The sequence below is a fragment of the Thalassophryne amazonica genome, chromosome 20 (assembly GCF_902500255.1).
Source record: "Thalassophryne amazonica chromosome 20, fThaAma1.1, whole genome shotgun sequence".
Taxonomy (NCBI): domain Eukaryota; kingdom Metazoa; phylum Chordata; class Actinopteri; order Batrachoidiformes; family Batrachoididae; genus Thalassophryne; species Thalassophryne amazonica.
The window spans coordinates 8294416-8317885 of record NC_047122.1 but is presented as its reverse complement, the minus strand read 5'-3'; the positions used below and the strand labels follow the sequence as shown (position 1 = coordinate 8317885).

Sequence of the window (23470 nt, the reverse complement as noted above, 5' to 3'; positions counted from 1 at the left end):
AGTGTTGTGTGTTGGGGGGTGTGGCTGGATATTTTGGTTTTCTTTTCTTTGCTCTCCAGGTGGCATGAGAACTGATTTGTCTGTGGAGAAGGTGCTGGCTGAAGAATCCTTCACCCTCATCAACATCATGTGTAGCACCTGTGAATGGTGCTCACATGCAACCTTAAAGACTTTCAGCTGAAGCAGATAATTGGATGGCGTTCTGCATTTAAGTCATGTGTGATTCAAGCAGAACTGCCGGGAACTCGACCTTGTGATGTTCGTTTGTGAGACGCTGAGGACCGCGCCTGGGTTTGACACAACGAGCCCGTGAAGCAGGAAGGGTGAGGACACATGCTGTCAGCACACATCAAAGGTGATTAAGTGTTTGATTAATTGTTGATAGTAACTTGGTGTTTTCTTAGATGTTTCATGTACAAGTTCCACTGTTACAATTTCTATGACATCATTCATAATTGTCATTTCTTCAACAATTGTACACATCAGATCTGTTTTTGTATACAGAGCAACACCACCGCCTTTTTTATATCTTCTGTTTACAAAATACAGCTCATATCCCTCCATTTGAACTTCATCCATGAGATCATCTTTAAGCCAAGATTCAGTGATTGCAACAATACTAAATCTATTTTTAAACTGATTTAAATAATCTTTTATTTGTGACATTTTACAATACAAGCTTCGACTGTTTATATGTATGAGTGACAGGGTATCTTCTGCAATTTTTTCACTATTCAGCTGTTCTACTGTATAATACTCACAACCAATCGTTTTTAAGTCAAATATACTTTCATCAATATTAGTGTCTATGTCATATATTTTATCCTCTGTTTCCATGTTTGATCTGATTTTTTGTTGGTCCAATTACCAACAGATGTTATATTTGATTGTCTATTCAGGTCTGTATTTCGTAAGGTTCTCCATGTTTTTGATTTGTATACCGTTTGTTCCTTCTTTCACTCTAATCCACACCCTACAATTCCAGACCCATGTAGCAACAATATGTTTCTGTTTTCTTAGTAGTCTTGCTTCCCTAGCAATATCTGCATTTTTTTTTGTTAGATGCTCATTTATATAGACACTCGTTCCTTTCAAATTCTTTGCCTGTCTTAATAACTCATATTTATATTTTCTGCTTGTAAATCGTATAACAATGTTAGATAGTTTATTTTTTCTATCTTTAGTTGGAATAGTATAACAGTCTGATATTGTGTCTTGATGGATGACAACACCTTTTTGATATAAAAAGTTTGTAACTTGTTGTTCCAATGATTGTCTTTCTTCAGGTGGTGCATCCTCCCCACTGGTTCCACCAGAATCCACCACCCTTGCATATGTCCGATGCCTTGTTTCTAGTCCAGATATTATAACGTCATCTTTTCTAGTAAATTGTTCAAGTTCATCTACACGTTGCTCAAGTTTCTTAATGATCTTGTCCTTCTCTTTAACCAGATTTTGGAGTTCTTTAATTTCCACCATCAGTTTGTCTAGATTAGACATGTCTTTTGATATATGGTTTAATGAGGTCTTTATCTCCTCTATATCTTCCTCGAGTTTATCTGTTTTCCTGGGTGGTGCCATGCCGACTGTCGTGGCTCAGTATGGCCACTATTGATTACAAAAACAATTCTCACCAGTAGCCTCCACCACCACAGGTCCGGTAGCCGCACCCCAACCCTCCCCGTTGCTAACCTCGTTCACAGCCGCCCCAGCCACGGTCGTAGCCGCCGCCAGCCCTGGATGTAGCCGCTGCTAGCCGCGGATGTAGCCAACGCCTCGGGCCTGGATGTATCGCCGCCACCGATGCCTCGGGCCTGAATGAACCGCCTCCACCGATGCCTCCGCTGCTAGCCTCGGACGTAGCCGCTGTTAACCTCGGATGTAGCCGACGCCTCGGGCCTGGATGTATCGCCGCCACCGATGCCTCGGCCTGGATGAACCGCCTCCACCGATGCCTCCGCCGCCAGCCACGGATGTAGCCGCTGCTAGCCTCGGATGTAGCCGCTGCTAGCCTCGAACGTAGCCGCTGCTAGCCTCGAACGTAGCCGCTGTTAGCCTCAGATCTAGCTGACACCTCGGGCCTGGATGAACCGCCTCCACCGATGCCTCCGCCTGGATGAACCACCTCCACCGATGCCATCGATCTGTTAAATGTTTCGTAGCTGATGTGTAGTTCTACCCTCAAGGGCAGGTCAGGACACTTCCTGAGAACCACCACTTTCGGGGTGCCGGGGAGGGTAACAGGGTTTACGGTCGTTTTATATCCCCCCGGGGTTGTTTTTGGTAGTCCTCCGGGGGTTGATTTTTGATTTTGTTCTGTTTCCTTCCGGGTTCCACCTCCAGGGTTGATGGGACGGTCGTCTGGGGGGGAATTGGCTTGGGGCCAACTAGCCAAGTGTGACCGGGTCTGGGGTTCCGGGGTTGTGGGGAGGGTACCTCCTGGGGTTGATGGTACGGTCCTCTGGGGGGCGCCGTTTGCTCCATGTACACCTGGGGACCTTTGTGGGATTATGGTTCTGGCTGTTCCTCCTGGAACTGGCGATGAAGGCCTTCTGGGGGGGGTTGGGCTCTGCAGATCATTCTGGGGGGTTGTTTGTTATTTTTCTTTTATGCAATTATGTTTGTATTGTGTTTGTGGGGCTGTGTTGGGTTTTTGCGTTTGGGAGTTTTTCTTTTCTTCCCGGGGTTTGATGGGAAGGTCCCCTGGGGAGGTTTTGGGTGGGTTTTGTGTTTTTTCCTGTGTGCTGGATTGTACTGGGGAATGTTTTGGGGCTTTTGTTGATGCCAGCCGGCCTGCCAGCTGCGGTGCCCTGTCCTGCTGTCTGTGGTGGACCTTGGGTGCGTGGTGCTGTCTGCTCCCTGACGAGGACCCCGGAGGGAGGTGCTGTTCTCGGGCCTAGTTTGTTCGGTCGCCGGGAGGCTTCTCGTTAAAGGGGGGGTACTGTTGTGTGTTGGGGGGTGTGGCTGGATATTTTGGTTTTCTTTTCTTTGCTCTCCAGGTGGCATGAGAACTGATTTGTCTGTGGAGAAGGTGCTGGTTGAAGAATCCTTCACCCTCATCAACATCATGTGTAGCACCTGTGAATGGTGCTCACATGCAACCTTAAAGACTTTCAGCTGAAGCAGATAATTGGATGGCGTTCTGCATTTAAGTCATGTGTGATTCAAGCAGAACTGCCGGGAACTCGACCTTGTGATGTTCGTTTGTGAGACGCTGAGGACCGCGCCTGGGTTTGACACAACGAGCCCGTGAAGCAGGAAGGGTGAGGACACATGCTGTCAGCACACATCAAAGGTGATTAAGTGTTTGATTAATTGTTGATAGTAACTTGGTGTTTTGTTACACAGTATACTTGAATTGTGATGAGAATTGTGCAGCTTGCTTCTCACTGCGATGGCGTGCGGATAAGTGATCCTCCACCTGTTGTGAGAAGCTGCTCATTTGCATAAAGTTAAAAAAAGATACAGACCTGAATGTGTTGCTGATAGCGTGTGTCTTTTGAAAGATATTGTTGTAACTGCTGACTTACCTCACCTCTTCTTTGCTTCACAGAGAGTCAGTTTGTCGTGTCCACCTGGGGGGTGTTTGGCGGTGGTAGTGGGTCCAGGAGCGCCGGGCTTTGATCCTTGCGGGCGCTGGAGAGCGTGCCAACAGTCACTCCACCAGAAGGACGCTATTTTTGTTTTTACACTTTTTATGCACAGCGGGTGGAATAAATATATTGTTTTTGGAACCGCTTTTCTGGTTATTTTTAGCGCTGGGTTCCGTCTGACGCAGGTCCGCTCCTCAACCCGCATCGACACAACAGTTAAGATTAAGTTAAAGATGTATGCCTCTGGATGACTTGGGTCATATTGCCAGCATATCAGTATGGTGTTAAAGGAAATGTTTTTTTTTTCTTTTGGGGCTGTTTTTTTCATTGTCTGCAGAGGATTTCAATGCTTTCTATACAAGCAGTTTTCTTTTGTTTGCAAAGGTTATAACTGTGTGTCTGGTACAAAACTTTTAGCAGGTGGGTTTCAGCTTTGTTTATTTTGTTAATCGGTTTAAAAGTTATCAGACAAAAATTCAACAGAAGATAATTAGTCCGATGATGGTCTTTAAAGTTATTTTGAGATAATCTGATAATGAAAACGTTATCTTCGATAATTATCTGTTATCGGATTATCAGATCTGTGCCCACCACTGCCCAAAGGTGAACTGTGCCTCCCCCCCCTCCCCCCCAATTTCTCCTTCTCAATGCTTCTGTGCACCTTCTCAGCAACCAGGAGCACCTGCAGGGGCTGCCAATTTGCCAATTCCCCCACAGTGATATGATATAGATCCCCCCCCCCAGGTGTCATGAAAAATGCTGCCCCAGGCAGCTGCACGGGTCACAGGGAAAGGAGGATTTGTAATTTTCTGAAGTATTTATGACTTTTTATTATTTATTACTATTTATTACTAATTATATTTATTATTTTATTCCTATTTATTAGAACAGGTTCTACGTATACAATAAAAAAAGTCATAACTACATATCATAGAACTAATAACAAGTATAAAATGAAATTTATTAAAAAATCAGATATGAAAATATGTGGGAAGGACCCTCAAAGTATGAAAGGGACTGATGTGACTGTGTGGTAGAGGTGGGCGGATCGATCTTAATATCGATAATATCGATACCAACGCTGGTATTGATATTGAACGATCCTCATGTAAAAAGATTGATACTCAAACTTTTTTCTCTCCCGCACGCACTGAGTGCATCTACTCTCTGTCTGTAAGAGCAGCACTGCGCTGTGTCATACAACACAGAGCAGCGCACCCTTTGTATTGTGGTTTGTTAGCCCTCTACCTCAGGAGATTTTGTTTTAAGTTGTGTTGAGTGATATTTTTTAAACAAAAATGTTGATTGTGATAAAGTATTTTGTTGTCACGTACAATGTTTCGATAAATTCTATCCTAGGTCTTTTGGATCATTTGGATCTATGAAGCTTAAATATGAAAAAGTATCGGTATTGGTATTGATATCGGCGATACTGGGCCTGTATTTACTTGGTATCGGATCAATACCAAAATTCCTGGCATCGCCCACCTCTACTGTGTGGATTACTCAGTGGGTGTGTCTCATGACAATGTGACATATGTCACATATGTAAGTCAAAAAGTTGCTCTTAGGCTTAAAATGACATATTGCTGCATTGTTTCTACATACATGCACAGACACAATTATGGGACTTTGAAAATGCCACATTTCTCGATGTAATGTGGAATTTTGTCAGGTAGCGCATAAAACTTGTGCCAAATCAAAATGCAGATCCACCTCAGATCTGCTGTGGTGACCCTGAGTGAAAACAAGGGAGCAGCCAAAGGTTCTTGCGTCATTTAACTTAAATGGTAAATTTTAAAAGGCTTGATTGTCCTCTTTAAACTATAGGGGCCCAAATTGATTAATAAACTGAAAAAAATATATTTTAATTGGAGTCTTCTGCAAGTACAGTAATAACATCGGTTCCTTATCTGTCTACTTCATGTAATTTACCCAAAATAAATGATTTGATTGATGAAATTATCTGTCAGAAAGCTGGTTTGTTATAAAAAAAAATAAAGATTAGAGCGTAACATGACGTAATCAGAGCTCTTTATGTTTGAAGTGTAACTAAATTTAAGATTTAATTTGAGACGCTCGTGACGAGCGCAAAATAAATAAATAAAAGAAGGAAGGAAAAAAAAAGATCCATTTCTGTAATGACGTTACTAAGCAACACTGACTGCTATATAGGCGCGCGCGCGGAGGGCTTTTTGGGCAGTCGGACGCAGGAGACCCGAGCCGCGCGCACATTAATCCCTCGGGTACATCTGTGACGCACGCGCTGGTATGGACTGAGATCAAAGGAAGCAGCGCGCGTTCAGCTTTAATCTAAGTTATTTCTTTTTTTAAAAGCTGATTATCCGTCGTTCCGTTTTGTGTTTTCTTCTGCACACAAGTTTGAAATATTGTACTTTTGTCGGAAGGCAGGTTTGACGTCATGAAGTTGCTGCTTTTACCCCTTTTAATGTCTTTTTTCGCCCTCGCTCAAGTTTTTTGCGAGCAGAACGACCCAAAAGAAGAAGGTGAATATTGGACGAGCAGCAGCCACATTCAGGTACTACTTCATTAAATTTTAACAGACGGCTCATGATTTAACACAAATCACTGACAGTCATTCAAGTCTTTCGTCATAATCCTCATTAAAAATTTTAAGTTTTTTTTTTCTTTTTTGATGTCATGTCATTTAAATTTTGTACACATTTTGTCCAAATTAATTACCGCACATTTTTTATTGATTGAATTAATTTATTTTCTAAAAGCCTCTTGTGGGCTGACTTTTTTTTTCAAGAATTTTCTAGAACTGTTCATCTCCATAATGTTCATGTTCACGGGGTGAAAATTGAAACTGTCAGATATATCTGAAAAGGTTTGCTAAAGATTTTAACAGATACAATGTAATTTAGTGTGGCATGGTATGGATTTATTTAGTAAAATTCATAGCTGTTCAAATAACAGGATAACACATTAACCACATTAAAGTATAAAAACACTTATTTCAAATGACAGGAGGTAGCAACATGAAAGCATATGAAAAAAAAAAAAAAAAAAAAAAAAAAAATATATATATATATATATATATATATATATATATATATATAGTAAAATAATTGCTGCATTGTGGAATAAGACTGTAACATTACACAATGTGCAGAAAGTGAAGTGCTGTGAATACTTTCCGTTTGCACACGACGGAAAGTATTCACAGCACTTCACTTTCTGCACATTGTGTTATGTTACAGTCTTATTCCACAATGCAGTAATTATTTTTTCCACTCCAAATTCAGCTTAACACACCCCATTATGACGACATGAAAAAGTATTATTGAAATTTTTGCAAATGTATCATAAATAAAAAACTATGAAATCACATGTTCATACATCTTTGGCATCAGTTACAGCCTCGTGTTTTCTTGAATATGATGCCACAAGTTTGGTCCACCTGTCTTTGGGCAGTTTGTCCATTCCTCTTTGCAGCACCTCTCAAGCTCCATCTGGTTGGATGGGGAGCATCGGTGCACAGACATTTTCAGATCTCTCCAGAGATGTTCAGTCGGATTCAGGTCTGGGGTCTGGTTGGACCACTCAAGGACATTCACAGAGCTGTCCTGAAGCCACTCCTTTGATATCTTCAATTCAAATTAATTCAAATCAATTTTATTTATATAGCCCCAAGGCGCTTTATATTGTAAGGCAAAGCCATACAATAATTACAGAAAAACCCCAACGGTCAAAACGACCCCCTGTGAGCAAGCACTTGGCGACAGTGGGAAGGAAAAACTCCCTTTTAACAGGAAGAAACCTCCAGCAGAACCAGGCTCAGGGAGGGGCAGTCTTCTGCTGGGACTGGTTGGGGCTGAGGGGAGAGAATCAGGAAAAAGACATGCTGTGGAGGGGAGCAGAGATCAATCACTAATGATTAAATGCAGAGTGGTGCATACAGAGCAAAAAGAGAAAGAAACACTCAGTGCATCGTGGGAAACCCCCAGCAGACTAAGTCTATAGCAGCATAACTAAGGGATGGTTTAGGGTCACCTGATCCAGCCCTAACTATAAGCTTTAGCAAAAAGGAAGGTTTTAAGCCTAATCTTAAAAGTAGAGAGGGTGTCTGTCTCCCTGATCCGAATTGGGAGCTGGTTCCACAGGAGAAGAGCCTGAAAGCTGAAGGCTCTGCCTCCCATTCTACTCTTAAAAACCCTAGGAACCACAAGTAAGCCTGCAGTCTGAGAGCGAAGCGCTCTATTGGGGTGATATGGTACTATGAGGTCCCTAAGATAAGATGGGACCTGATTATTCAAAACCTTATAAGTAAGAAGAAGAATTTTAAATTCTATTGTAGAATTAACAGGAATCTTAGCTGTGTGCTTAGGGTCATTGTCCTGCTGAAAGATGACCCATTGCCTCAGTCTGAGGTCCAGAGCGCTCTGGAACAGGTTTTCATCCATGTTGTCTCTGTACATTGCTTCATTCATCTTCCTCTCAATCCTGACTAGTCTCCCAGTTCCTGCCACTGAAAAACATCTGCACAGCATGATGCTGCGACCACCATGCTTCACTGTAGGGATGGTGCCTAGTTTCCTCCAAACATGATGCCTGGCATTCACACCGAAGAGTTCAGTCTTTGTCTCATCAGACCAAATAATTTTGTTTCTCATGGTCTGAGAGTCCTTCAGGTGCCTTTTGCCAATCTCCAGGTGGGCTACCATATGCCTTTTACTAAGGAGTGGCTTCCATCTGGCCACTCAACCATACAGGCCTGATTGGTGGATTTCTGCAGAGGTGGATGTCCTTCTGGAAGGTTCTTCTCTCTCCACAGAGCAATGCTAAAACTCTGACAGAGTGTGTGCCTTTCTAAACCCTGTGCAGTCAACTGTATTTACCCCAGGTGTTCTCCAATTAAGCTGTAGAAACATCTCAAGGATGATCAGTGGAAACAGGATGCACCTGAGCTCAGTTTTAAGCTTCTTGGCAAAGACTGTGAATAATTATGTGAATAAGTCCCTGCATGTAATATGGCATTGTGTCAGGAAGGGCATCCGGCGTAAAACGTCTTCCAGTTCAACATGCAGATCTACTTTGGGTCTGCTGTGGTGACCCTTCAGCTCTGAAAATCCAGGCAACAGAGCAGGTTGCCTAAGGGACAGTTGCCAGTTTGATTCCTGGTTACTGCGATGAATAGAAAATACTAAATTATGAACACCTCCAGTCTTAGACTTTACACAATACTGAAGTACTTAAGAGTAAAGTGTGCTGACATAAATTTAAATATATGATACTAAACATTTCTGTCTAAAACCTGTAAAAATGATTCATGCTTGGTTCTGTAAAATTCTGGCATAATTTGTTTTTGCAAGCGGTCATACAATCTCAAACCCACTTTAAGAAAGTCAGATTTTAGGACTCAGTGTGGAGAACTGTGATTTCAGACGTCCGTTCTGAGTTTGACACTGAGCTGGAGCCGTGCCGAGTCACTCTCACAGGGCTGCCCACTAAATCACCGCCGCGAGCTTGTGCATACAGTGCAAATATGCCCTTCCGTGAAAATAGAAGCACTTAATGCAAATTCAATGTGCAGTATGATATTGCTCCCCCTGAGAGTGGGCAGGTTTTGAAAACATGGTTTTTATGTCTTTGTGCAGATTCCGCTGCCTTGACAATGTAGCTTTTTAAATTTTAGTTTTTATCTCAAGCAGGTCTGGTGGCCGAGTGGTTAGTGGCTTGTTTTCAGTGCAGAAGGTTCCCACTTCTCCACCCCTAACCTTTCCTCAATGTACTGTGGACTATAAGCAGAAAAAGCTTATAGTTAGGGCTGGATCGGGTGACCCTGAACCATCCCTTAGTTATGCTGCTATAGACTTAGACTGCTGGGGGGGGTTCCCATGATGCACTGTGTTTTTTATTCACCTCTTTTTGCTCTGTATGCACCACTCTGCTTTTAATCATTGGTGACTGATCTCTGCTCTCTTCCACAGCATGTCTTTTTCCTGATTCTCTCCCCTCAGCCCCAGACAATCCCAGCAGAAGACTGCCCCTCCCTGAGCCTGGTTCTGCTGGAGGTTTCTTCCTGTTAAAAGGGAGTTTTTCCTTCCCACTGTCGCCAAGTGCTTGCTCATAGGGGGTCGTTTTGACCGTTGGGGTTTTTCTGTAATTATTGTATGGCTTTTGCCTTACAATATAAAGCACCTTGGGGCAACTGTTTGTTGAAGCTGAAGGGGCTAACTTTAACATTGTCATAGAAATATTATGTCCTCAAAACAAGAACAACAAATTGATGCATAAAAGTTGCAGTATTGTATTTATTTTGGTGATCCAGGAGTATTTTTTTTTTTTTTTTTTAGTCTGTAAAATGCCAGTCACTGGTACTGGATCCCAAACCAAAAGATTTACACATTTTATGTTCATCATTTTTAGAGTTTTTGTTCTGAACAGAATAATAAGATCTTCAAGAATAAGAATAGAATAAGAATAAAATAATATCAACTTTAATCAACTTTATTTATTCCGAAAGAAATTATTTGCCAGAGTACCGACGTATGCAATTTTTTTTTTCTTTGACATTTGCACAAGATGTTCAACAATATTGCACATAACTTTGAGTAGCTGAATAACTGAATATCTGAATATGAATCAAGTCAGTTACTGTATACACTGACACACACACATATATATATATATATATATATATAAGTATTTGGACAGTGACATCTCTTTTTAACCCCTTAACGCCCGAATTTATATAGCTGTATATAAAAAAATGTTTTGTGTGTGTTTTTGCCTTTAAGTAGATGGTAAATAATGTTGAGATTATTAATTTCACTTTTGCACAAAAACTAGATAATAATATTGGGTATTCTGGTAATGACTTTATGTTATAATGTTATAATAATAATGATGGTATGTTGCAGATTTGCGACAACGGGCATACAGGTCAATTTGGTAAGTTGCATATTTGAGTCAGAGATTGTAGTATATATGCGACGATGGGCGTTAAGGGGTTAATTTGCCTCGTTATACTTCCACAATCACTAAAAAAGAAGTTCAGTTGCGGCTTTAAAATATGAGTACTCAGACTCACAATCTTAAATTTGTATGATGACAACTCATGAAATTCAGTCAAAATTTTATAATTCTTTATGTTATGTGGAAGTAAATTACAGAAACAATCTACTATGAAACATTGACCATCTTTTTTTTTTTCTTTTTTTTAACAGGATTGGATTTGAAATTAAGTATCAACATGTGCTTGTAGAGCACATTTCATCTTGAATTCAGTGAGTTGAACAAAAATATTGCATTAACCGTCTAGGGATTATAGCCATTTTTATACACAACCCCTCGATTTTGAGGTCAGAAGTAAGTGAACAAACTGAGTAACAATTACTGTAAATATAAACAAACACTTTTACTGCCAGTATTATTTGTACATGAACATTTCCAAGTCAGTGAATATGTCCTGGATTTCGGTCATTAAGAAATGCAAATAGTAACGGTACTGCATGTTAAATCTGTCTGGAGTAGGTAGTTGTCAAAAAAATGGGTGACTGTGCAAGAAAAAAGTGAAGAAAGTCACCAAGACAGCCATGCCAACTATGCACCGTCCACCGTAATGGTGGAGTTAAGCAGAAAAGGGTTTTGATACATGAATGTCCATCAAATATGCATGTGTCCATCTTCTGACTTGTGTCAACTGGCTGTAAAAGTGATGATTTGTAAAAACAATAATCAATATATTTATTTTTTCCAATTACTTATGACCTCTGAAAGTGGAGGGACTATGAATAATTAAAAAAATTACTGTAATTCCTCAAACACTCATGCGGTATTTTTGTAAAACCACTTGAATTAAAGCTGAAAGTCTACACTGTAAGTGCTTCTTGTTGTTTTATTTCAGCTCTATTGAGTTTGTATTGAGGCAAAATTACAGAAGGTGTCTAAATACTTATAGACCAGACTGTGTGGGGCATATCAGCCCCGTGTCAGCCAAAACCACCACAGGTTTCCATGAATTTAAAGGTGCACTGACACTTGCACAATTTTGATGCACGCACTTGCACGACCTGTGTCGTGCAGGAGAGTAAACTCGTCTTTAACGGGTGCAGACTGAACGTGAGAGGGGTACTGGGGCGTGCAATTGCGCAAAGAGAATTTTGAAATGTTCAAAAAATGTTTTACGCATAAATGTCGTGCAGCGTGGTGCAATCTGCTCGCCAACACGACATGCAGCTCGTCAAGTGGAGTAAAGAAGTGAACAGAGTGAGGGGTTGTGTCAGTGCACCGTACCAGAGTGCAGCTCGTCTGAAGGATTATAACGAGATGATAAATCTATCATAAACATACTTTTACAGCTGCACACAAGAAGGAACGAACATGCAACTGTTGTACCAAACCACATGGTGTTTTTAGACGGCTCCAAATGCTTTCCCCAGCTCATTCAGTGTGCGCGCCTGCGAACGGCTGCTGCTGGAGCAGTCCTCTGTGATTCAGGAAGCAATTAGAGCCATTTTCAGCAGCCAACTTGCAGGGAAAATGATTAATCTGCTACGAAATAATAATTTTAATTATTATAGTTATTATTATTTTAATATTTATTTTATATATGCAGCACCCAGCCCAGAGCGCGTGGCAGCCGGTGAAACAAAGCACGATGTCCAGCTGGGAACACAGCGGATGGGATTGTCACAATGACGTGCATGGTGCAAGTGCGTGCATCAAAGCTGTGAAACTGTCAGGGCACCTTAAGTGTTGTTAGGTTCAGTCGCCAATGAAAGCCTGAGTGTCTTTGGGCAAGATGTTGAACTCCCCAACTGCTCAGCCTTGAGTCACACGAGCCACATATGAACATTGGAAAAGGGTGCAGATAAAGAGGAATATTAGCTACAAAATATTGCTTTAAGTTGTAGTTTGGTTATGAATCATTTCACTGAAAAAATGTGTTTGAGCATTTGGCAGAGGGACACCACTACCACCACCACCATCTCAGCAACACAGTTTATCGACCTTTATAAGATCTGGTGTGCAGTAACATTCTCTGACTTCCTTCCACACCAGGACGGCTGGTACTCTAATGACCCCATAAGAGAGATCTTACTGAGGATGACAAGAAAGCCACGGCCGCATCAGTTCATTGGTTTAATGGGGAAGCGTTCCATGGGTAACCACCGTCCCACATGCCACATCACTGTTACTTCAAGTCATGAGTTTTCTTCTCACAGTGTTCTCTCTTCTCACATTTTGTTCCTGCAGCAAATGCACAGATCACTCGAAAAAGTAAGTATTGAATAAATGCATCAAAGCAAGGGGGCATGGCTCCTCAGTGGGTGCTGCCCACAAAGACATGGATAATATCTCCAATGGGGGTTCCCAAATTCTTTCCTTTGATGTGCCAAAAATGAATCTGGGTGGACGGCCACAGGCCAAAAATAAATTTTTACTAGTGCGTTGCCCAATCCACAGGCCCTAGATTAGGTAGTGTTTATAAATTAAGTAATTGACAATTTTCAAGGGTGGTAATAAATTATGCAAAGTTTCTGCAATGAGTTGGAATGGCAAGTGAATCCAGAATGTTTTTAGAACCTTAGACCTCAACAGTTTTGAGAAGAATGCAAACCTTTTATTTCCTGTTAATTATGTAATTTTCTAATGTTAATTTACTGTAATTTAATGTATTAAGACAGTATTTAGCACGCACGCACATAAGTGTTTTCACTGTCTTGTGTCATCCATGTATTTTTAACATATTTACAATTATATTTTGTACTTACATTGATTATCAATGTTCATTGCTCAGTGTTGTGACCTAATATCTGTAGTTTCTCCAAAAATATTAGTCCTATCAGTGTTCCTTTTTGGCGGCATTCATCCATGACCCAAAATATATAAGCATACTAACCGGAAAATAGAAGGTCACAACAGTGTTTCCGTGATTGCATGTGCATGCGTACATTTCTGCATTCTGCCACAAGAAGGTGCTTTTATTTTTACACATCCACAAACAGAGATGGTGGCAGAAGACATCAGTCACAGTACACTTTCACTCATGGTAACAGCAACATGGCACTTAACTAAACTGACTCTAAACCTTGATCTATCGCCTCTACTGGTGGTTGGCTCTCACTGCGGTATTGTATCACTTCCTGTTCCGGAGCACAGCGGTGTTTTGCTGTATCTGTTAGCTGTTTAATCTGCGCAGTTAGATTGATCTAGTTACCTAGATAACGATTTGTTTCACAGTGTAATCTTCACGTGCCTTAACTAAAGCACTCCCTCTGCTGAATCACCTCTAAATTATTTACACATTATTCACTTTGTGTGTTTTTAGGAATCCGCTAGCTTAGTGCAGCTACTAGCTCTTAGCCGGTTTAGCATGGCGGCTTCTTGTGTCTCTCCCGCACTTTTCTGCTCTGGGTGTGAAATGTTTAGTTATTTCTCGGCCTCCTTTACCAGTAATGGTACTTGTAATAAGTGTAGCTTATTCGTAGCTTTGGAGGCCACCGTGGAAAATTCTACAGCTAGCCAGGCCCCTGTAGTCGGTGCGGACCAAGGTAGCTTAGCCGCCGTTAGTTTCCCTCTGGCAGATCCCGAGCAGCCGGGAAAGCAGGCCGACTGGGTGACTGTGATGAGGAAGCGTAGCCCTAAACAGAAGCCCCGTGTACACCGCCAACCCGTTCACATTTCTAACCGTTTTTCCCCACTCGGCGACACACCCGCCGAGGATCAAACTCTGGTTATTGGCGACTCTGTTTTGAGAAATGTGAAGTTAGCGACACCAGCAACCATAGTCAATTGTCTTCCGGGGGCCAGAGCAGGCGACATTGAAGGAAATTTGAAACTGCTGGCTAAGGCTAAGCGTAAATTTGGTAAGATTGTAATTCACGTCGGCAGTAATGACACCCGGTTACGCCAATCGGAGGTCACTAAAATTAACATTGAATCGGTGTGTAACTTTGCAAAAACAATGTCGGACTCTGTAGTTTTCTCTGGGCCCCTCCCCAATCGGACCGGGAGTGACATGTTTAGCCGCATGTTCTCCTTGAATTGCTGGCTGTCTGAGTGGTGTCCAAAAAATGAGGTGGGCTTCATAAATAATTGGCAAAGCTTCTGGGGAAAACCTGGTCTTGTTAGGAGAGACGGCATCCATCCCACTTTGGATGGAGCAGCTCTCATTTCTAGAAATCTGGCCAATTTTCTTAAATCCTCCAAACCGTGACTATCCAGGGTTGGGACCAGGAAGCAGAGTTGTAGTCTTACACACCTCTCTGCAGCTTCTCTCCCCCTGCCATCCCCTCATTACCCCATCCCTGTAGAGACGGTGCCTGCTCCCAGACCACCAATAACCAGCAAAAATCTATTTAAGCATAAAAATTCAAAAAGAAAAAATAATATAGCACCTTCAACTGCACCATAGACTAAAACAGTTAAATGTGGTCTATTAAACATTAGGTCTCTCTCTTCTAAGTCCCTGTTAGTAAATGATATAATAATTGATCAACATATTGATTTATTCTGCCTTACAGAAACCTGGTTACAACAGGATGAATATGTTAGTTTAAATGAGTCAACACCCCCGAGTCACACTAACTGCCAGAACGCTCGTAGCACGGGCCGAGGCGGAGGATTAGCAGCAATCTTCCATTCCAGCTTATTAATTAATCAAAAACCCAGACAAAGCTTTAATTCATTTGAAAGCTTGACTCTTAGTCTTGTCCATCAAAATTGGAAGTCCCAAAAACCAGTTTTATTTGTTATTATCTATCGTCCTCCTGGTCGTTACTGTGAGTTTCTCCGTGAATTTTCAGAACTTTTGTCTGACTTAGTGCTTAGCTCAGATAAGATAATTATAGTGGGCGATTTTAACATCCACACAGATGCTGAGAATGACAGCCTCAACACTGCATTTAATCTATTATTAGACTCAATTGGCTTTGCTCAAAATGTAAATGAGTCCACCCACCACTTTAATCATATCTTAGATCTTGTTCTGACTTATGGTATGGAAATTGAAGACTTAACAGTATTCCCTGAAAACTCCCTTCTGTCAGCAGTGGGGAATAAGTTTCATTACACTAGAAGTCTTTCAGAAAGCGCTGTAACTAGGTTTAAGGATATGATTCCTTCTTTATGTTCTCTAATGCCATATACCAACACAGTGCAGAGTAGCTACCTAAACTCTGTAAGTGAGATAGAGTATCTCGTCAATAGTTTTACATCCGCATTGAAGACAACTTTAGATGCTGTAGCTCCTCTGAAAAAGAGAGCTTTAAATCAGAAGTGCCTGACTCCGTGGTATAACTCACAAACTCGCAGTTTAAAGCAGATAACCCGTAAGTTGGAGAGGAAATGGCGTCTCACTAATTTAGAAGATCTTCACTTAGCCTGGAAAAAGAGTCTGTTGCTCTATAAAAAAAGCCCTCCGTAAAGCTAGGACATCTTACTACTCATCACTAATTGAAGAAAATAAGAACAACCCCAGGTTTCTTTTCAGCACTGTAGCCAGGCTGACAAAGAGTCAGAGCTCTATTGAGCCGTGTATTCCTTTAACTTTAACTAGTAATGACTTCATGACTTTCTTTGCTAATAAAATTTTAACTATTAGAGAAAAAATTATTCATAACCATCCCAAAGACGTATCGTTATCTTTGGCTGCTTTCAGTGATGCCGGTATTTGGTTAGACTCTTTCTCTCAGATTGTTCTGTCTGAGTTATTTTCATTAGTTACTTCATCCAAACCATCAACATGTCTATTAGACCCCATTCCTACCAGGCTGCTCAAGGAAGCCCTACCATTATTTAATGCTTCGATCTTAAATATGATCAATCTATCTTTATTAGTTGGCTATGTACCACAGGCTTTTAAGGTGGCAGTAATTAAACCATTACTTAAAAAGCCATCACTTGACCCAGCTATCTTAGCTAATTATAGGCCAATCTCCAACCTTCCTTTTCTCTCAAAAATTCTTGAAAGGGTAGTTGTAAAACAGCTAACTGATCATCTGCAGAGGAATGGTCTAATTGAAGAGTTTCAGTCAGGTTTTAGAATTCATCATAGTACAGAAACAGCATAAGTGAAAGTTACAAATGATCTTCTTATGGCCTCAGACAGTGGACTCATCCCTGTGCTTGTTCTGTTAGACCTCAGTGCAGCTTTTGATACTGTTGACCATAAAACTTTATTACAGAGATTAGAGCATGCCATAGGTATTAAAGGCACTGCGCTGCGGTGGTTTGAATCATATTTATCTAATAGATTACAATTTGTTCATGTAAATGGGGAATCTTCTTCACAGACTAAGGTTAATTATGGAGTTCCACGAGGTTCTGTGCTAGAACCAATTTTATTCACTTTATACATGCTTCCCTTAGGCAGTATTATTAGACGGCATTGCTTAAATTTTCATTGTTACGCAGATGATACCCAGCTTTATCTATCCATGAAGCCAGAGGACACACACCAATTAGCTAAACTGCAGGATTGTCTTACAGACATAAAGACATGGATGACCTCTAATTTCCTGCTTTTAAACTCAGATAAAACTGAAGTTATTGTACTTGGCCCCACAAATCTTAGAAACATGGTGTCTAACCAGATCCTTACTCTGGATGGCATTACCCTGACCTCTAGTAATACTGTGAGAAATCTTGGAGTCATTTTTGATCAGGATATGTCATTCAAAGCTCATATTAAACAAATATGTAGGACTGCTTTTTTGCATTTACGCAATATCTCTAAAATTAGAAAGGTCTTGTCTCAGAGTGATGCTGAAAAACTAATTCATGCATTTATTTCCTCTAGGCTGGACTATTGTAATTCATTATTATCAGGTTGTCTTAAAAGTTCCCTGAAAAGCCTTCAGTTAATTCAAAATGCTGCAGCTAGAGTACTGACGGGGACTAGAAGGAGAGAGCATATCTCACCCATATTGGCCTCTCTTCATTGGCTTCCTGTTAATTCTAGAATAGAATTTAAAATTCTTCTTCTTGCTTATAAGGTTTTGAATAATCAGGTCCCATCTTATCTTAGAGACCTCATAGTACCATATCACCCCAATAGAGCGCTTCGCTCTCAGACTGCAGGCTTACTTGTAGTTCCTAGGGTTTGTAAGAGTAGAATGGGAGGCAGAGCCTTCAGCTTTCAGGCTCCTCTCCTGTGGAACCAGCTCCCAATTCGGATCAGGGAGACAGACACCCTCTCTACTTTTAAGATTAGGCTTAAAGCTTTCCTTTTTGCTAAAGCTTTGTTTATTTCTCTTTTTGTTCTGTATGCAATTCAATTCAATTCAATTTTATTTATATAGCGCCAAATCACAACAAACAGTTGCCCCAAGGCGCTTTATATTGTAAGGCAAGGCCATACAATAATTACGTAAAAACCCCAATGGTCAAAACGACCCCCTGTGAGCAAGCACTTGGCGACAGTGGGAAGGAAAAACTCCCTTTTAACAGGAAGAAACCTCCAGCAGAACCAGGCTCAGCGACGGGCAGTGGTGCATACAATCTGCATTTAATCATTAGTGATTGATCTCTGCTCCCCTCCACAGCATGTCTTTTTCCTGATTCTCTCCCTCAGCCCCAACCAGTCCCAGCAGAAGACTACCCCTCCCTGAGCCTGGTTCTGCTGGAGGTTTCTTCCTGTTAAAAGGGAGTTTTTCCTTCCCACTGTCGCCAAGTGCTTGCTCACAGGGGGTCGTTTTGACCATTGGGGTTTTTACGTAATTATTGTATGGCCTTGCCTTACAATATAAAGCGCCTTGGGGCAACTGTTTGTTGTGATTTGGCGCTATATAAATAAAATTGATTGATTGATTGATTAAACCAATTGAATTACAAAAACACAATTAATCAATAACACTAACAATGTTAAACTAACAGGAACCCAAAATCCCGAACTCCCATGGCACACTGCAGCACAGAATCCATTAGCTAATATCGCTAATTTCTCCAAAAATATTAGCCCTATCAACTTTCCATTTTCGCAGCATTCATGCTTGACCCAAAATACATAAGCATAGCAAACTGCAAATGTAGGCTTTCATCAGTTTCTCCATGATTGAAGCCATACACTCACACACAGAGGCCACTTGGCTATTATAAATTTTTATGTCACATAAAAGTACATTTACATTTTTTTATTGCATTGTTTTACAAAAATACACATTTTTAATATAAAAAATGTTGATACAATAAAAATATTTCTCTGTAATACTCATGCAGTATTTTTTTTATTGTACAGACTGCAGTGATAATAAAACATTCACATATCAAAGGAAAGGCAGCTTTGTAAAATTAAGGTGAAAATAGCTGTACTGTCCACCTTTGTAATGAAAAATGAAAATCTCAGTCTTGACAAAGTGACAAAAATGACAACACTCAAGTGTTTACAGTGTTTAAGTTACATATCAGAGGATAGCCCCAGACAGACCTTGCATGACATTCTTCAATGTCAAAACAAGGCCTCATGAAGAATTTTTTTTTTTTTTTTTTTCTGGGCCCATTAGATGGCAGTGTTCATAGGAAGTTGGGGGCCATTGACCATCACCGAAACTCTGCAGCTCCTCAGATTTCAACATGTGAAATTGTGGTCAGATGTGGAACCTGGAGCAAGGCCTTAAAAGATGCCATAAGAAATAAAAATACCTCTTTTGCTGTAAACATTATGGCAGGCCAACTAAAAAAAACTGGGCAGCCCTGTGAGAACAGAGTTCACAATATATGTGGTTTACATTTCAGTCTTTTCTGCATGGAGCAGGTGCAGAACACGGTTTGTGCCTCCTTAGACAATGTCATTTTGCACACTGGATAATTAATATTGTTGGTTTAATTGAGGCGCACACTGAGCATTCCTCTGTCTTCAGTCTGACTGACAGCGAGCACTTTTTGCTCATCTTTGAAGCCTGGCCCACTGCCATCTGTCACAGAAGGTGGTCCAGAGAACATGTCTGTGTGAGGAGCAGAAAAGAGATAAAGAGAAAAAAGGAGTGAGGAGGAGGGGATTTTCCCTCCCTCTGTCAGGGGTTTTGTCTAAATTAGACTCCCACTCAGTCATGTAACAGCGTGGCTAAAGTAAGTGTACATCTAATTTATTCCTTTTATGCAGCCATGACGATAAGTCAGTCATAATTGGAGTGAAGTAGAGAGCTGGGATCAATGCTCCAAGGACTTCTGGGAGTTAAATTGGATTGCTTGCGCTTGTGATAGTCAGCGGGAGCATAGCATTCCATCCATCGCTAAGAACAGGAATGTCTTTTATGTAACGATTTACTCAACTAATTTGATACGATTTACGATTCTGAGTTCACAATATGATTTTTGCAAAAACAATTATGCCTGAAAAATGTTACTTTTTCTATTAATTGTGCAAAATAACATCCCCTTCTTAGAAGTGAAAATTATGTTTTGTCTAAAATAACAAAAATAAAAATTGGATTTATAAAAAAAATACGGTAAATGCTATTTTTATTTTTCTCATTGCCCAATGGTTCAAAAATGTCAAATCAAATCAATTTAATTTATATAGCGCCAAATCACAACCAACAGTTGCCCCAAGGTGCTTCATATTGCAAGGCAAAAGCCATACAATAATCACAGAAAAACCCCAACGGTCAAAACGACCCCCTATGAGCAAGCACTTGGCGACAGTGGGAAGGAAAAACCCCCTTTTAACAGGAAGAAACCTCCAGCAGAACCAGGCTCAGGGAGGGGCAGTCTTCTGCTGGGACTGGTTGGGGCTGAGGGAGAGAACCAGGAAAAAGACATGCTGTGGAGGGGAGCAGAGATCAATAACTAATGATTAAATGCAGAGTGGTGCATACAGAGCAAAAAGAGGTGAATAAAAAGAAACAGTGCATCATGGGAACCCCCCAGCAGTCTAAGTCTATAGCAGCATAACTAAGGGATGGTTCAGGGTCACCTGATCCAACCCTAACTATAAGCTTTAGCAAAAAGGAAAGTTTTAAGCCTAATCTTAAAAGTAGAGAGGGTGTCTGTCTCCCTGATCTGAATTGGGAGCTGGTTCCACAGGAGAGGAGCCTGAAAGCTGAAGGCTCTGCCTCCCATTCTACTCTTACAAACCCTAGGAACTACAAGTAAGCCTGCAGTCTGAGAGCGAAGCGCTCTATTGGGGTGATATGGTACTACGAGGTCCCTAAGATAAGATGGGACCTGATTATTCAAAACCTTATAAGTAAGAAGAAGAATTTTAAATTCTATTCTAGAATTAACAGGAAGCCAATAAAGAGAGGCCAATATGGGTGAGATATGCTCTCTCCTTCTAGTCCCCGTTAGTACTCTAGCTGCAGCATTTTGAATTAACTGAAGGCTTTTTAGGGAACTTTTAGGACAACCTGATAATAATGAATTACAATAGTCCAGCCTAGAGGAAATAAATGCATGAATTAGTTTTTCAGCATCACTCTGAGACAAGACCTTTCTAATTTTAAAGATATTGCGTAAATGCAAAAAAGCAGTCCTACATATTTGTTTAATATGCACTTTGAATGACATATCCTGATCAAAAATGACTCCAAGATTTCTTACAGTATTACTAGAGGTCAGGGTAATGCCATCCAGAGTAAGGATCTGATTAGACACCATGTTTCTAAGATTTGTGGGGCCAAGTACAATAACTTCAGTTTTATCTGAGTTTAATAGCAGGAAATTAGAGGTCATCCATGTCTTTATGTCTGTAAGACAATCCTGCAGTTTAGCTAATTGGTGTGTGTCCTCTGGCTTCATGGATAGATAAAGCTGGGTATCATCTGCGTAACAATGAAAATTTAAGCAATACCGTCTAATAATACTGCCTAAGGGAAGCATGTATAAAGTGAATAAAATTGGTCCTAGCACAGAACCTTGTGGAACTCCATAATTAACTTTAGTCTGTGAAGAAGATTCCCCATTCTGTCACATGATTAAAAAGGCACACTCTCCAGCTCAGCAGGAGAAAATAAAGCATGTATGTAAAATGATGAATTTCGCACTTAAAAATAGACAAAACCACAAATATTGTTTTGTTTTGTTTTTTTTATCCCGTAAAGTAGGCACTATGAAAATAAATGGATGGATGTTGTGAAATATGTTGTTTTAATTTATAGTTTAATTTACAGTTTATCAAAAAAATATATTCTGTATTATACAGAATATATATTGTCTTTACTACTTTGGGAGGTCCTGTGACTTATACTCCATCAATACTAAAAAAATTGCATATTCATTAATAATAAAAATAATAATAATAATAATAATGATTATTTATACAACACTTTCCAAGCAATCAAAGCGTTAAACAAAAGGTAAACTCTAATAATAAAAGAATAAATGACAATAATGACAAAGACACAACAATGCAGAAAAATCCCTGATTAATACAGAAAAAAATGGTGCATCTTTTTCTCCACAAAATATGATATTTCCATAATTTCCGAAAATTGTTTTTGTTGTAACTGAAATTTAGATTGTATTACATTAAGTATTCAGTAACTCATAACATTTCAAAGTAATCCTACCCAACTTTGACAGTGCCGTGTCGCAAACAGAGATGAATGTGGTGCAAAACCACTGGAACAGATGTAAACATGCTGAAAAAGAAGATAATACATGAGAGATAACTTACAGTCAGCGGGAAATTATTTATTTATTCATTGATTCTCATGTTTTACTGTTGAAGACCATTTTTAATTAAAAACAAAAATATCACCTTTTCTCATTAAAGGACATAAAATCAACGCTTTTGTTGGACTGATGGGCAAACGGAGCCAAGAGGAGCCAGGTACTGAGGATTATCTTTCACAATCAACCATGAAGGGGGAAGATGAACGTCACAGTTCTGTGTTTTCTCTGTCTGCAGATTCCGACGAGTGGAGCACAATACAGACATACGACAGACGTCGCTAAACGCCATCTTCTCATCCAGCTGCTCCTCATCCCGCTCATTCAGTTGTTTTGTTTTCTCCAAACTGTGTGTAGCTGTTAGTCCAATGGAAAAAAAATCACATTCCATATTTTTGTGGTGTAGCCGTGCTGTTAGCTGTGCCATATGATCTGTCCCAGCAGAGGGCAAAAGTGATGTCATGATCCGTGTTTACTGTTTACAAGATGTTTCCCACGATCACCACAAAGACAAAACACTGCCGTTGACTGTGAAGCTGAAACACGTGCAACGCTAATGTGCCTGATGTACGTGTTTCAATCCAGCCTGAGAGACCCATGCGCGGGCGCGCCCTCATGTCAACTGTGATCTCACTGTACACTCCTGTAACCTGACACAAGTTTAACAAACATTAAAATTATTTTCTTTACTGTACAAACTCCAGCGTGGAAACTGGAATTTATTTTTGACAGACAACAGTGCACTCTAGTGGATAGGGCAGGTAATACAGGAAGCAGCCTGGTGAATTAAAGAGATGACTGGCAGATAAGGTGAATTTATTTCAGAGGTTACGAAAGAGATGATTGACAGACAACAGGGAGAATTGATTTCAAGTGATTAAGATGATTACTGACAGATACCAGAACCGTGACAAATGCAGTTAATAATAACTATTATTATCCCTGGGCATTAATTAATTTTGATAGTGATTAAAGTAATGATTGACAGATAACAGTGTAACTTAATTTCAACAGTGAGTAAAGTGGTGATTAACAGATAACAGTGTAACTTAATTTCAACAGTAAAGTGATGATTGACAGATAACAGGGTAACTTAATTTCAACAGTGAGTAAAGTGCCATAGGTATTAAAGGCACTGCGCTGCGGTGGTTTGAATCATATTCATCTAAAAGATTTGGCGCTATATAAATAAAACTGATTTGATTTGATTTAAAGTGGTGATTGACAGATAACAGGGTGACTTAATTTCAACAGTAAAGTGGTGATTGACAGATAACAGGGTGACTTAATTTCAA

At 40.3% G+C, this 23470-nt stretch overlaps 1 protein-coding gene across 1 annotated transcript; it reads left to right on the top strand.

Moving 5' to 3' along the window:
* The first annotated feature begins 5914 nt into the window (after positions 1 to 5914).
* tac1 (tachykinin precursor 1) lies at positions 5915 to 22873 on the top strand. The gene is made up of 5 exons (XM_034161198.1): positions 5915 to 6132; positions 12624 to 12726; positions 12819 to 12842; positions 22279 to 22335; positions 22414 to 22873. Exons 1-5 carry the CDS (start codon positions 6016 to 6018, stop codon positions 22458 to 22460), a joined length of 348 nt encoding a protein of 115 aa, XP_034017089.1. The 5' UTR covers positions 5915 to 6015; the 3' UTR covers positions 22461 to 22873.
* Positions 22874 to 23470: the final 597 nt, after the last annotated feature.

Excerpts from the sequence above, each read along its gene's own strand:
- tac1 (XM_034161198.1), top strand. The coding sequence starts at position 6,016 with ATGAAGTTGCTGCTTTTACCCCTTTTAATGTCTTTTTTCGCCCTCGCT. Across the intron at positions 12,727-12,818 it reads AATGGGGAAGCGTTCCATGG|CAAATGCACAGATCACTCGA; the intron begins GTAACCACCGTC and ends TTGTTCCTGCAG. Across the intron at positions 22,336-22,413 it reads ACGGAGCCAAGAGGAGCCAG|ATTCCGACGAGTGGAGCACA; the intron begins GTACTGAGGATT and ends CTCTGTCTGCAG.